This window comes from Parus major, chromosome 2 (genome assembly GCF_001522545.3).
Source record: "Parus major isolate Abel chromosome 2, Parus_major1.1, whole genome shotgun sequence".
NCBI lineage: Eukaryota > Metazoa > Chordata > Aves > Passeriformes > Paridae > Parus > Parus major.
Genome location: NC_031769.1, coordinates 49,411,993 through 49,426,766, shown reverse-complemented (window position 1 = coordinate 49,426,766; position 14,774 = coordinate 49,411,993). Strand labels below are relative to the sequence as shown.

Below are 14,774 nucleotides of genomic sequence, written 5' to 3'. Positions count from 1 at the left end.
GATAAGGATAATCATATTGTGGAGTGCTATCTTGACTCTGGGTCACACCAAAACTCATCAGTGTATGTGAGCACATTCCTGTGAACTTGGTGAAGAAGTACTGAAGCACTTTTGAGTCTGTGTCAGTTTGGCAAAGTGTTTCCATGTAGTTAAAATATTGAAGTGCGGGCCACAAGTTTTGGAATTACTCAGATTTGCATTAACAGGCAAGAGATTTACATAGAGGAATTGAAAACATACTGCAATGCACTACATTTTATGGGGTTTATTGCTACAAGGCACATCTGTCAGGTGAATTAGTGCACTCAGAAAATGCCAGGTGATCTCCCTGGAGAGTCTGTTTTTGTGATAAATACAGCAAAGTTAGCAGCATGGTGTGGTTTTTTTCCTGCATCTCTGAAGGACAGCTGTGGTCAGTGGTGCTGCTTGGCAGAACAGCTGGGTCAGAGACCTGACTCATTTGGGAATCTGGACTTTCATACAAGCCAGTTTAAGGCACCAGAGTAGACTCATAGCGATGTGTTTTAAAGTTCTTTATTCCAAGACAGATTTCTTTGACTTTGCCCTCAGTGGTAGAAATATATATGGCAGAAAAATTAAAACAGAAAAACAACTTAAAATGTGAAAGAGCCTTACATGACAAATATTACTGACAGAATCTGACACACTTCTAGCAAGTTTCGTGGTGATGTGTTGTCAGGAGAAAGGATAAGTTCCTGTGGTTTTTTTACAGAGGATAATTGACCTATTTCACTCCTTGTCTATGTGAGATGCACAATATGAGTAGTACATATCAGCTGAGAGAGTGGATTTTTAGAGTGGTACCTAGTCAACCTAAATTTTAAAATTCTTCACACCTAAGTGATAGAATAGCATTCTTACAGGAAGACAGTATCAATAATATTGACTGAATCTTCATAGTTTTCATTCTGAAGCCCTGTATTACCTGGGTAATACGTTTTCCATTTTGTTAGAGTGGAATGTCCCTCTAAGAAAAACAAATGGTTGGTCTATAACAGCAAAGTTTCTCTGCCTTGTCTTTGTTTCCTTTCTAAACTACCTTACAACTTCAACAAATCTTGCTATAAAAGGAGTGTGGAATGTGTTGTCTCATTATTATAATACCTCATCTTAAATCTTCTCTGGTAACTACTGACAAACGGTTCACAGTAACATCTCTAGTGACTTGATCAGTAGTTTAAAGAAGTATAATGCATACAGACATTGTTCTGGGCTGGATATAAAACACTTTTTGCATGCAAAAAAAGTTTGTTGGAGGTGTTGAGATTTGGCTAATATTACTGTATTTCTTATTAAAAAATTTGAAGTTGTCTTTCCTCCTTCTGTGTGCCTTTCACATCTAAACAGAAGACTTTATATTTCCATTCTACTTGGATTAGTTCCTGTGGTGCTATCTATACCATAACCAGCATCAGTAAAGTTATATAGTGCTGCTGCCTTAAAATATTGAAGTCTCAATAAGCAGTAACTTTGTTTTAGCCTAAACACATCCTGGGTAAAATATGTGGAAACATTTTCATTATTAATTGCTAAATGAAGTAATTGAGGATCTGGTTCATCCTTGTTGTTACTTTACTACTACTTTACTAAAGCAGTGTATCTCTTGAGCCCACAGTAATTTACCATGCACATTGAATGTTCTTCACATAAAAAACTTTGATTCTTTAGGGCATCAAGGCTTCTGTCTTTCTGATCAAACTTAATCCTTATCAGTTCCATATGTAACTGAAGGCATATGTAACTGAAGGCAGTTGTTTAAGAAAGACTTCTCACATGGTATATTTGGTATCTTTTCATAAAGGTGATCAGAGTTTCTTCCCTTCATCAGTTCATAGTTGGAACTATGTTGCCACATGACGACCTTTCATGTGCAGAGCCCTTATTCCCCACTACCACCTCAAAAAATTTCTTGCCAAACACTTTTATCTTTTGTCGAGGTCTAAATTTATTTTAATTCAGTTCCACTGCCTGTCTCTTACCAGTTCTTGTCTTGTCTTTCTTGCCCTCTCTTTCAGAGGATAAAGTGTGGACAACTGTGTACCATGATCTGCAAATGCAGACTTCTGTGGGAGGCAGCAGCCAGGAGAAGTTATCTGTGCTGCAGCTCAACTACAGTGCAACAATGGACCAGATTTCTGCCATTACCAGTAGTGCTGAATACTGTGAGCAGTTTATCTCCTATTCTTGCAAGATGTCCAGGCTGCTGAATACACCAGGTAAGCTGAGAATGGGATATCCATTAAATATGGTGTTAAAAAGCTTTATCTCAACAATTTAACAGGTATTGCTGTTAGATAAGTCCATTGAACATACTTCTTTGTTTTCCTTTGTTGAAGGACAAAGAGGGTGAAAATACAGAAAACATTTTCTTAGGAAAATTTTGCTCACTACTAAAATGATTGGTATTGCAACAAATGTTAGTGCGTTCTCTCAGATCTGTTGCTCCTTAAAGCAGGTGGCATTTGGTGAACACAGTAACTTTTAAAGATTAATCAATAGAGGCACTGAAAAATTGCTTTGAACTTTATCCTGGTTTTCTGGTTGTCAGTTTTCATATGCTACAGTCAGCAAGGGCACTGGTTGAATGAAGGTTAGAATTTTTCCACTAACACTTTTGAAACAGTTTCGTAAATGCAGAGTATTTGTGGGTAATCAGATGCCTTATACATTGTAGAGAATGGCATGGTCAATAATGCAATTGAGTGAGAAATTATGTGCTATTACCTACAAGTAGATTAAGTACAAGATTATTCCTTTGCTGTGTAGTTTTACTGGAAGAGAAGAGATCCTTTCTGTATGTGCCTCCTCAACAAAAGTTACATGTAACCAATAAAAAAAAAAATATGTTGTTCCAGAATTAGCACACAATGAAGGGCTTGTGTTTTAAAATCTCTATTAATATGCAGCAAGTACTTTAAATATGCTTTAATTGTGTATGATAGATTTTGATGTTAAATAAATCTTAATGGTACTTAGGGAAGACTGGTTTATAAGTGGGAACATGCAATTTCATGTTTTCATGATTGTGAACTGAGGTCTTTGTGATAAGAGCAATTCAAATGCATTTCAGATTAATTTAATGGCTGCATGCTTGCAGTGTTATACTTTAGTTTGCTTTCCCTCATAATTTTTTTGGTATATTTTCCTATGGTGCTATAGATAAATATTCATTTGGAATGCATGAGTATCTTATTCCTATTTCCATAACCATTCCATTACTTAATAGACACTGTAATGCTTGTTACTCCTTTCCATCCTCCCTGCTGTTTTTTAACTATTTCTAATGCATGGTTTGTCTCTGTTGCTGTTATTTTGTTTAATTTAGCGTAGCACAGAGACACCGCAATGTGGAAAATGATTTCTTCCTTCTTGGGCCTTAATGTATAGGATCTTGAATCATGTTCATAACTATAATTGTTCTGATTAGATTCTGCTGATGGATACAAGCTCCCTGCTTGCATATGTTTCAGAAAAGTTGTATACGAGTGTAGCTTTGGCAGGTATTTAGAAGGCAAATTTATTTAGTAGTAGAGCAGGAGATATTTGGCTTAGAAAGCTCATAGTTTTCACAGAATGTAGTGTTAGATTTTTCTTCTTGATATGTATAAGACTATTATTTCAGGACCAATTTGTATGTGTTTTTTAATTTATATTATAATATAATATAATAATATAATATTATATATCTATTTATAATATATATCTATAATAGAAGAAACATACTGTAATTGCTGGTCCTTCTTGAATTAAAGGACAATTAAGCAGCACACAAAATAAAAACATGCTGATTTTTTATTTTTTTTTAAGAATCAAGCAGTTCCAAAATATTTACATTTTTAAGGTTCTTAGAAAATTTTGAGCATACTTTGTAGGTATCTCATTCTTCATGCTTTCACCTTTTCTATGGAAAAATAATTTCTCTTAGAAATTCTTCAAAAGCCATTTTTTTGGGGTCTGGAAAGTGAGTTTCAACAGATGTTCTATAATGTGGGTTTGTTTTTTTCCCTTTTAAGCGAGAGAAAGAAGCACCAATTATTTTTACCTAGACAGTAACAAAAAATCACACTGCAGTGTTTGCATAATACTGTAATGGTTTGTACACATAGAACCACAGTGATTTGTGTGTTAGTGGGAAAGAGGCCAATACATTTTATTTCTATGTGTTCTTGGCTTCAGTGTATGGTTTCTAAACTAAGGAACTAATTTTTCATACCTTTCTCTGTTTTGGAGGATTGCCATATTTGCTGAATATATTATGACACCCTATTCATCTCACAGCACAGCTTGAGACACTCATGTGGCATCTTCCAGCACTGAGCTTTGTATATAAATCATTGCAGTAGGGTTCCCACAAAAAGAAATGGAAAAAAAAATAAAAAAAACCAAAAGATAAAAAATAAAACAAATAAACAAGCAAACAAACAACAAAAGAAATATTTTGTATTCCTCCAGAAGTGAGAACCTCATGGTATTGCAGCCAATAGTAAAACCTCTATTAACATCATGGGATCAGGGTAGCATTTGTGGCCTTGACATTAGGTGCTTCTCTAGGCTGGGACTTCTACACATAAACATTTCAGATGTTTAATTAACCACTTAGGACAGAAAGGTCTTTTTGTAAAGTGAGTTAAAGAGAACAGAGAAAATGGAGAAGATAGTTAAGCAGTTCAACTTTTTCACTTTTTGTCTCTTGGGAATCCTGTCTCTTTACAGTATAGTTCCTTCCCAGGGAGAAATTGCTCAGTTAACATATTTAAACAAATCAGGACTCAAACTCTTTATTGATCTGTTAAGGACAGGTAATTATTAGCTGTAAGTGGACTACAGCTTTTGCTGTTTATTGTTCTGATATCTCCTGACAAGGTAGAGATATATACAATTCCACTGATTCTGCTGCTAATAATAGCCTAAATAACATCTTTGGTATGAAACAGAAACTACATCAAAATTCTGTGTCTGAGGAAAGCCTTCATATTAATTAGCCTGCTTTGTTGTGGGAGTTTATTTAGCTGCAGGCACAGCGCTCAAAGAATTCTCACTGTCATGTGATTTCAGAGGTATAAATGAAAATTAGTCTGTACAAACTAAGAATTCTCATTTTTCTGTTATGAATTTTAGACTTTAAGACTATTGCTTCATGTCCATGTCTTTTTTTCTTAATAATGAGCTTTCATCTGAGCAAAATAGCATGTACATCCTAGCAAACAGTTTAAAATCATTGCTGACAAAAGGGATTGGGAGTGATTTTACAGGTGATAATGCCACTGCCTTTCTACTTAGTCTGGGGGAAGACAATAATAATAAGTTCCATGTAAATGAAATCATAAGTGACTTCTGAAAACATACCTAGGAATCTCATATGGCTGTAGGATAATTCAGGTTTGAAGGCACTGCAGAAGGTCATCTGGTTCAATTTTCTGCTCAAAGCTGAATGAACAGTCCTTGCCTAGTAATCAGCAGAAGCTATCTGGAAATTCAATTTTCTGACTTTCCTGTTTTGGCTTTGGAGTTTTTTAAGTTTGTTTTGAACTTCCAGCTCAATATTTTATAAATTATGCTCAAACCTAGGTTTGAACTGACTTTCTTATGGAAGTGCAAACCCAGATACCTCTACTGAAAATACTCTGTTATCACAAGAAACAGTAAAATTATGGGTACACCATAAATTTCTGAGGAAACTGTTTTCAAGCAGGGATCCTGCACTGGTTGCAGTTGTCTCACAGCCTTCATTCCTCTGATTTTGGTACAGATTTGCTCTGACTGTAGCAGGTTTTGTTGTTGCTGTTGTTTTTTTAGTTTGTTTTTATTTATATCAGAGTAAGATTGATGGTTCTTATTGTCTATTTAGATATGCTTTTAGAGAATAGTAATTGCTTTATGAGTATGCAGTTATTATCATGATAGAGGCTTAATCTTAGCAATTCAAGTAACTGTGGCTTTCAATAAATGAATTTAATATTAAGTCCATGGATCATAATTGCAACTTAATAATAATTATGTAAATATATGTGAATTAAAAAAAAAATAAAGTGCAGATTTTTGGGGCTTGTTTTTCTCTTTTACAATTACATTTCTCATATCCTCTTTTCTGCTTGTTCCCTTGGAAACGTCCATTTTGAAAGGATAATAATATGTTTAGTACTGAGGACATACAGAAAGCTGTCTGTTTTCGGGGTTCTTGATGCCCATATACTTTCCAGTTGATATGGAAGGTGATAGGACATTTCCCTTATTTGCAAACAGGAGCTTGGAGACAGAAGAAAGACAAAAGCCTCCTGGTTAACAAGGGGGAAAGAGGCATGAGATATATACTATCAATTTGCTCTTATAGAAAGAAGCCCCCTTCTTTGCTGTAGGATCAAAATTATACAGAGAACAGTGATGCAATATATGTATAGAAGGCAAAATGTTAGTTAATAAAATGGTACATCTTCATCCACTCTTTTCATGAGACTTCCTAATAATACCTGCTTGTGAACTTCCTTGGTATGAAATTTTCCATGGGCCACTGATCTTTCTCTAGGAAAAGGAGAGGGAACAGCATGCTGGTTCTGCTATTCTTCCCCTTACCCTGGGAATGAAACCCTGAAGGGAGAAGGGCTGCTGCATTCACAATATCTGAGTCTGCCGTTTCCCAGAGCTACTGTAACAAATAATCAGAGAGTAGGAGCTAAAAGCATAGATACAGAGAACAGAGTAAGATCTGTTGGTGTTTTGTTCCAATTTTTATTCCTATTCACTCTGCCTGCAGGCAGCATATGAAAAACATATAGCAGAGTTACCGCAGTACATGAATTACTGTTTCACGCCTGTTTGTCTCTGGAGGAAATGAGACAACAACTTCATGAATTTAGGAGCTAAACAGGTGAAATAGAAAACTTAATTTGATGTTTGGTGGTTTCAGTTACAATAAAGTAATCATAATACCAGTAGGAAGTAAGATTTATGCATAGACTGAGATAAAAACAAAGTTTAAAACTGCAATATGCTATTTTTCCTCAGTAGCTGTCCAATTCAGAACTTAATGAACTTATGAACTTTGCCATCTCTACCCATTAACTGATCTAGAGTGCCAGTTGCAGATATAATTCCTGCTTAACAAGAGTTTTTGAAAAAGAGCATGAGGGAGGGATGGGATTTCTGCAGTACTAGAGTGATGAATGGAAGTCTCTCTAAAACTTCCCAGGCTTCATCATTCTATTTTCAATCTTCTTCCAGAAAATATGCCCCTAAGCTGCCATGTACCTCGTCTAGCCTTAATAATATTGATTGACCCCTTCTTCTCAATGTTCTAGACATGCTGATTTCTACTTCTAGTGATTTTTAAAGCACAAGGATAGCAGGAATAACAGCCTTGCTCCACTATGATCTACATGTTCTTGTCCTAGAAGTGGAAACCATTAGCTTTTGGGGATTTCTTTTTCCTTTAGTCATCATTATATTGCCATACAACAGAAGAACAAAATAATTCATATGCTAAATGTTTCTCATGAAATACACATCAGTCCTCTTAGGTAAATGGTAGACAGATAGATTATTATCTTGAGGTCATTTTTTCCAGCCAGTTGTTAATAAATCCTTCTCTCATCTCCGTTTTGCTCTGCCCTTTTGCTTGTCTCTTACCAATCTCTTTGAGGTTTTTTTTGATGCTGTAATCACTGAGTTTCCTAATTTTACTCAGTCTTCATCATTCTTTTAGCTGGTAAACTATTTCTACTAATTTTCCAAGTTTTCATTGCTGTTGTGTAGGAATTAGATTTAATCCAGTATCACTAAAGTGAAAAAGGGTTCATGTTGCTTTGGTGTTTGTTAGAAAGAGTAGTAGCTGATAAGAGCCTTGTGAATATTAGAAATCCTCTACGGAAATGGCAACTGCAGTGCAGTGAACTCCAGGGTTTTTTGCTATGTCTTTTTAAGAAAAAGTTATGCATATGAGTTTTAACTTTGCAGTTCTAGCAGAATGTTCCAAACTAATTGTTTTTCATACCTTCTCTCCATGTGAATGTGATCTACCTATTATGGGAAAAGATTCATTATTTTTATTTCTTAAAATAATGTTAGAGGAAGACAATAATTTCCCCACTGCTTTTATTGTATCATGTTTTATAAAAGTTGTTTATGGTTAATATTTTCACAGAAATATCACAGATGTTGCTTCTTCACAAACTCAACTTGTTCTGATGGAAAGTTATCTTTCCTGGTGAATGGCCAAAACATATTAGTTTATTAATTTCTCAGACAAAATGGGTCTGGGTGCCATATCATTGCGTGTCATGTCAAGAATTTCTCCTCACCCATATCCTAAATGCATTTGCATTACCCTGAGTATATTTTTCCTATGGAAATATGCAGTAAAAGTATCCAGTGTTTCTTTCTTCACTCCCATTTCTGAGATGAATGTGTCAGAAAGAACTGTATGAATAATCCAGCTATACATACACATTTAAAATGGCTTTTGTTAGTGCATAAAACAGAGCTCTATTCCCTATTTTGTTATGGTCTTCTCTTGGTCTTTTCTTCATTAATTGCCCTGTGTTTTGCATCATGACAAGGGTTCAGCTATTATTGAAACATTGCCTGCCCTGTTTTCATGGATGAGGTAGTACTGTTTAATTTCTTGAGGCTGGGGCTTTTACCCTTCACCTGAAGGTTAGAGTTAGGCTTTCCTACATTCTAGCCTGACAGCCTGGGGCATTGAGCTATAACTTGTGTATTTGGAAAGATTTACACCCTCTGTAAACAGTTAAGGTCTGGAACTGCTTTGTAAGAGTTGTTTTTTGTTATTAGTAATGTTGCCAGATCCCATCCCTGATATCATACAGGCTTTTCCTAGTGAGTACAGGTGAAGCTCTGTAACATGGCAGAACACACAAAAACGGAATATGGAGCATGGATGTGGTGTGATTATTAATATACGTGTGACTATTTGAGGTATGAACTGCCCCAGATAAATTTTATTCCAGGACTATGTTGGAGCATTTTTTTACTGTACTTTTTATGTATTCATGATAGATGTTATTTATCAAATCAGTCGATTAAAATATTTTTCTGGGTTGTGTCTGAAACAGAGTGCCTGAAATGCTTTCCCCTTTTCACCTTGTGAATAATTCCACATACATTTTCTCTGCTTTCCCATGTTTTCTTTGTAATGTATATTGTTTCCATGAATTGCCTCCAATGACTGCATACACTGTCTGCATATATTTGTGAATGATAAAACAATGCCAACATTGCCTGGGTGTATATGAGGACAGTGTTAGGGTTTACTAAAGTTTAAAGGGAGTATGAGAAAACTACAGACTATTGCAAAATCAGTTTCATGCAGTGTTATTGCTGCTATAATCTGGGGGAGGAGAGTTCATTGTCCTCTTCAACTTTTGTGCCTGTATGTGCCCGTTGCACATGCCACAGGTACCTGCAGATTTCTTTGTGGACATCTATATTCATATAAGTGTTTATATAAAAAGAGATGACCTCCTTATTTTTGGAAGGAATTACTTCAACCAGATCCTTTTCTGATGCACCCTTTGAAATATTTTTTTAGGTGAGATTACTCAATGTGAAAAGACAAAAATGTTTAATTATCCTCTGATTTTCCATAAGACGGACACTTTACTGTGGCATATGGACAATAAATTCTGTTTTCAGGAAATTCATGTTGGCAGCAAAAATGATTCACGATCACTTCCTAAGATTCTTAGAATAAATGGGAAAGATACTTCATCTGATTAATAGGATTTATAGATTTTTAAAAATCAATAACCTTATTTTCTGGAAAAGTGGATTTGCAGATTTTCAAAAAAAGAGATGAAAGGATGCTTACCATTCCTACTGGCAGAAATAAAACTTTGAATCTGGGCATCTGTTGTCCAGTGCAATGATAAAGATAGATCTGCTAACAAGATGCAAAAGATTAAAATGCAGTCCAGCTTTTCAGAAGCAGCAGCTAAAGATTTGGAAGCAGTTACCAATTTAGCTGCTGAGCTATAATCAGTTTGAGAAAGCAGCAGCAAGTTAGAGCATGCTGCTGTCTCAGTTACGGCAGAAAGGACCTATTTTACTCGTTTCCATTGGAAGTGTACACTGCTTTGGAATGTTTTGGTAGTCAACATGGACTCTGTAAAGCAAATATATGCTCCACACCTAATACTGGGGTTTCACCTGCAGCCTTTTCAGATCCTGTGCATTGACACAGCAGCAACACTGATGCTTTGTTTAAACTACAGATGTCTAATGAGATACACGTTACTTAGCGGATAGATCTTACTAATTCATTAATTCAAGATATACTTAAGATCTGTCAAGCTACTTTTAAAATGACCTAGCACTTCCATAGATTCATGGCTATAATGAGTGTATTGTATTAAGATTAAACTGTATTCACAAAAATATTTTTATTTTGGGACATTATGTATCATTTAAGGGAATCTTTTCTCACATCACCTTAAGAATTAAGAATAAATCTTTTCTCACATCACCCTCTGCTAGAATTGGTCCATCTCAAAATTTCTTTTAACATTTTTTTTCTCTTTTCTCTACTCATTCCTCTTTGATGTCTCTTTCTGTCTCTGCCTCTGATATTTGTAACATAATCTGATTTCATATATGCTTTTGTAAAATGTTAATAGTATTTACAGTGGTGCTACTGTTGAATGACACAGGAATAAGGGATCAAAGCTTCCCTTCTTTTTAATCATCTGTCCCCTATGGCATGGACTGTGTTTTTATCGTTTTGAGTTTTTTTCAAATCACTGTGTCAAGTAGCAAGAATGTTTAGAAGAGATACTGAACCAATTTCTCTTCTGGAAAACCTGAAACTGCAAGCAGGACAAAAAAATTGTCAAACATATAAGATAATCCATCTGTGATGATTCTCTGTGCCATTGTGCCAATATTTTCACCCACAGATCTAGAAATAACACAATCTCCAAATGTTAGGGATTTTTGGTTTGTTTGGATTTGGTTTTGTTTGTTTAAAATTTTCTGTGCAAGGTGTCTTGGGACGCAGCAGTACTGAGGAACTGAGAGGATTGCTGGCCACAACTAAGTGCTAAATGCAGATCCACCTTTACCATGCTAAGCAAAGACAAAACTACTCTTGCTGAACCAAAACATCTTGACTGTTGCTCTGATTAATATTAGGCCTTGATTTTTGGCCTGATGGCAAATTCTGTTGTTCACAACCATGTTCCAGTACAAAAAATCTGTACCACCAGCAAGATTTTGTGAGTGCAGAAATAATAAAGAATAGTGAGTGGTAACTGAAAGTCTGTCAAAAGCCATTCTTCTGATAAAAGCAAGGATTAGTCACAGAACTTCTTCCCCTAACATTCACTTGACTCATTTTCAAAATGGAGCACCTGAGTATATATTTCAGTGAAAATTACAAAGGAAATTACACAAGTAATCGAACCAGGTTTGCATGAAGTATCCCAATGTCAATGTTTACTTTTGTTTGTACTCACATGCAGATTTTGTATAGTACAGTAGGATCCGGACAGAAGAAAGGTAATCCAGTTGTCCATTATGTCAAATCATTTGGCATCCTCTGTGAACTGACTGGTTTTTATCCTGTATGGATTCCAGTGAGCATAAGAAAAATAATCAGCAATTCCAATGTTTATACTATTTCTATCGTCAAGATTTAAATTTATTCAGGGTAGTGCAACCATATGAACAAATGCTCAGAGAAAGAGAAAAAAGGTTTGATAGTTCTGTGAACATCATACAATCTCCTAATCCTTTCATTATTACCTATTCATCAAGAATTCACTATCTATCTGTATTTTAAGAACAAACATACAAAACACTCAGTTTAGTGTATTAATGGATCATTTTTCTCTTTCTCCAAATTTTAATTTGTAAATCCTTCCTAGGAGTTATAACTGAGGGATAATAATAGAATAGCTTCTCATCTTTGTCAATGACTGAAAAACAGCAATACTTTCTTGCTAACAAAATCATGAATAAATAAGTTGAGCAGGATCAAGACAAATTTTAAAATTATTTTTCTCCTATGTCATGATATTGAGATTTCTCTCAGATTAATTGTACTGCAACACTAATAGAAGAAACATGGACCTTACTGAAATCCTATCTCCTGTATTAAGACTGGTCATTAACAATTCACTAGATTAGGGTGGTAAGCATCTTTTTGCTGTTGTTTTATTCCAAATGCCTAAAGTTGGTGGCATCTTCAAGTTGTCATTTGTCATAAGTCTCCCTGCTCTCTTGATAATTTTCAAGTGCTGTGATTCATTAAATAATTTGCTTTCAAATAAAAGAATTCTCAAATATCAGGCATATGGCAGTAGGTTTGATCTGTCTGTGAACTCAGGGAGACTACCACTGACAGCAAGGAACATTTGCATTGCTTCTCAGAGCCTTGTTCTCCAAACACAGCCTGGATATGCCCTCAGTAACTGAACTCCCTGTTCCCTGCCTGCCTGAACACCCTTCCAAGGCAAAGGGGTGGCACTGGTAGGCAGGCAGGCACAACAGCTATTATCATAGATGCTCTAACAGGAATTAGAGAAGAACCAAAGTGTTCAAAGTGAAAGCACTCCAGAAAGTACCCTTCCTTTGCAGTCAGGGCTCCTGGGACTTGCCTGCCCTGGTGTGAGTACTGGGGCAGGACACTAGGAGCTCTTAGCTCATCTTCAGCTCTGCTGGAGGGTACTACAAGCCCTCTCTAAAGCCACAGAAGATTTCTTTGCATTGTGCAACAGGCTTGGCAGATAGAAAAAGGCATACATGAGTGCATTCTCTCTCTCATACACACATGGCTTGGCATGATTCTTGGAGGAGGAATATATTTCACTTTGCAGAAGCTTTCATTAAATCACTTGCAATCCTGCAAATGGAAGGAATAGCATGTTTGCGAGTCACAGAACGTCTTGAGAGTGTATTCCTGGTATAATAATTTATCCAAGACAGCAAGTAATAGCTTGCTTAGATTTGTATCAAAGAGCAAAATCTGTAATTAATAAGAAGTTTCATGAATAAAGTTGAAGGGGAGTTATAGCAAGCAACTTTTTCTGTCTTATCTATCTTTCTGGCTTTTAAATAATCCACTTTAGGGGATTATTTATTATTCTAAGAGAAACTTAAGAAATGGTAATGACTGGGATGACTGTAATTCTAGAAAAAGTAGGGCTCTGTTCTGTTGTGTATTTTCTTATTAAAAAAATGTGACAAAATTTCAAAAAATATGTATCAAACTTGGTATTATCAATGATTTCCAGAGGGGATACCTAAACCTGCAAATTTCTGTGCATAGGGCTACAGAAATATACAATAATTGGCCATAGTCTATGATTAAGAGTTTCATAATAAATTCCAAATGGAAATCTCCCAATATTCCTCCCATGTTAATGAAGAAACCTGTAAATCTGTAATTATCTAAAATAAAAAAACATAACCTACAACAAAAAGGTGGCAAATTTAAATGCAGAATGCAATCCTGTGATTATAAGCACCAAAAATTGCTGTTTATTTCTGATTATTTAGTTTTACTGAAATATAGATATAGATATTTACACAAATAGATAATTTTAACATTGAAGGGAAATGATTTATTTGTTGCCATATTGTGTGATGTTCTTTCTATAAACTTAAGCTCATAAATGTATTTTGTGTTTTATCCTTCATAGCCTGGTACTCTTTTTTACACATACACTTTACTATTATTAGGATTTTCAAACAGTTTAGAACGCTATTTCTTTTATATATCTATTTCGGTAAAATTTGTTCAAATATTTCTAAGAGTTATCACTTTTCAAAAGAGACATGTCAGAAGGTCAGGAATATTCAAAATATGCACTATATACAGTCTAAATTTTCAATTCGAGATGAGCACTTTTAATAGTAACTTTGTAAAAAAAAGTAAAAACTATATTAATGTATAACTTCAATATTAAGGAAAACAATGGTTTTAATTAATTTTTACCTTTTAAATTTTCTTGCCTTTTTGGTCTTCATTCCCTTTTGCATCCAATCTTTCATATTTGGATTCCTTTTTTCTTCCTGTCATTCCTGTTTTATAACTGAATAATTCTTATTAATAAGTGTAGAAGACTTAGTGCTTCCACTGATCATTTTTTCAACCTATAAAATTTGTTCTGAGATGCTGCTTCTTTCTGTCTGTGTTACTCTCCTTCAAATTGTTTTCAGACTCTTCTGTAGAAGATGGGCAAGGGTTTAAAGGATATTGGGGGTAGCGAAAGAGGATCATAGTTTAGTAGGTGGAGATACAAAAATTATATATCAGCAGTTTTCTAGAGAGATTGTGGAGTTTGAAAGCTCCTTGGAAAGAGGGTAACAATTTTTAGGAGATTTCAGGAGATGATGGAGAATTAAAATCACTGTGTGTATAGTAGATGAAAGTGTTCTGGAAGCCAATGAAAATATGCTGAGGCGATCATTGTTGCCCTTAATTTCTTTGTTCTCAAATTTGAGTTAGTGTAATTGGAGCTATTGTGCTAATACTATCTTGGCTTGGAGAAAATAAGATAAGAGTGGCATGGAAGAACTGTAGACAGTGTGGAGGTGGTGCAGAATAATAAAAATATGGAATATTAAAAATGGTTGGATAGCTTTATGCAGTTGGAAAAATTCAACAGTGCTTCAAAGTTCAAAGTTGAATAAAGTCACATCTAGTGTAACTTCCTTGAGGTCAGTAGAATAATGAAAATTCAGTTTGCCACACAAGCTGTTTTCAGGTTCTGGATAACTTTAATGGGATTTGCTGTGTT

The 14,774-nt window shown here is 35.1% G+C and overlaps 1 protein-coding gene across 1 annotated transcript in view; it reads left to right on the top strand.

The window, feature by feature from the left end:
- The window catches only part of CNTNAP2 (contactin associated protein 2), a 1,020,050-nt gene that overhangs the window by 713,124 nt on the left and 292,152 nt on the right, over positions 1-14,774 (top strand). Inside the window, exon 13 of the mRNA XM_015618213.3 lies at positions 2,037-2,237. Coding sequence (XP_015473699.1) covers positions 2,037-2,237 — 201 coding nt within the window. The remainder of the gene's footprint in view (positions 1-2,036; positions 2,238-14,774) is intronic.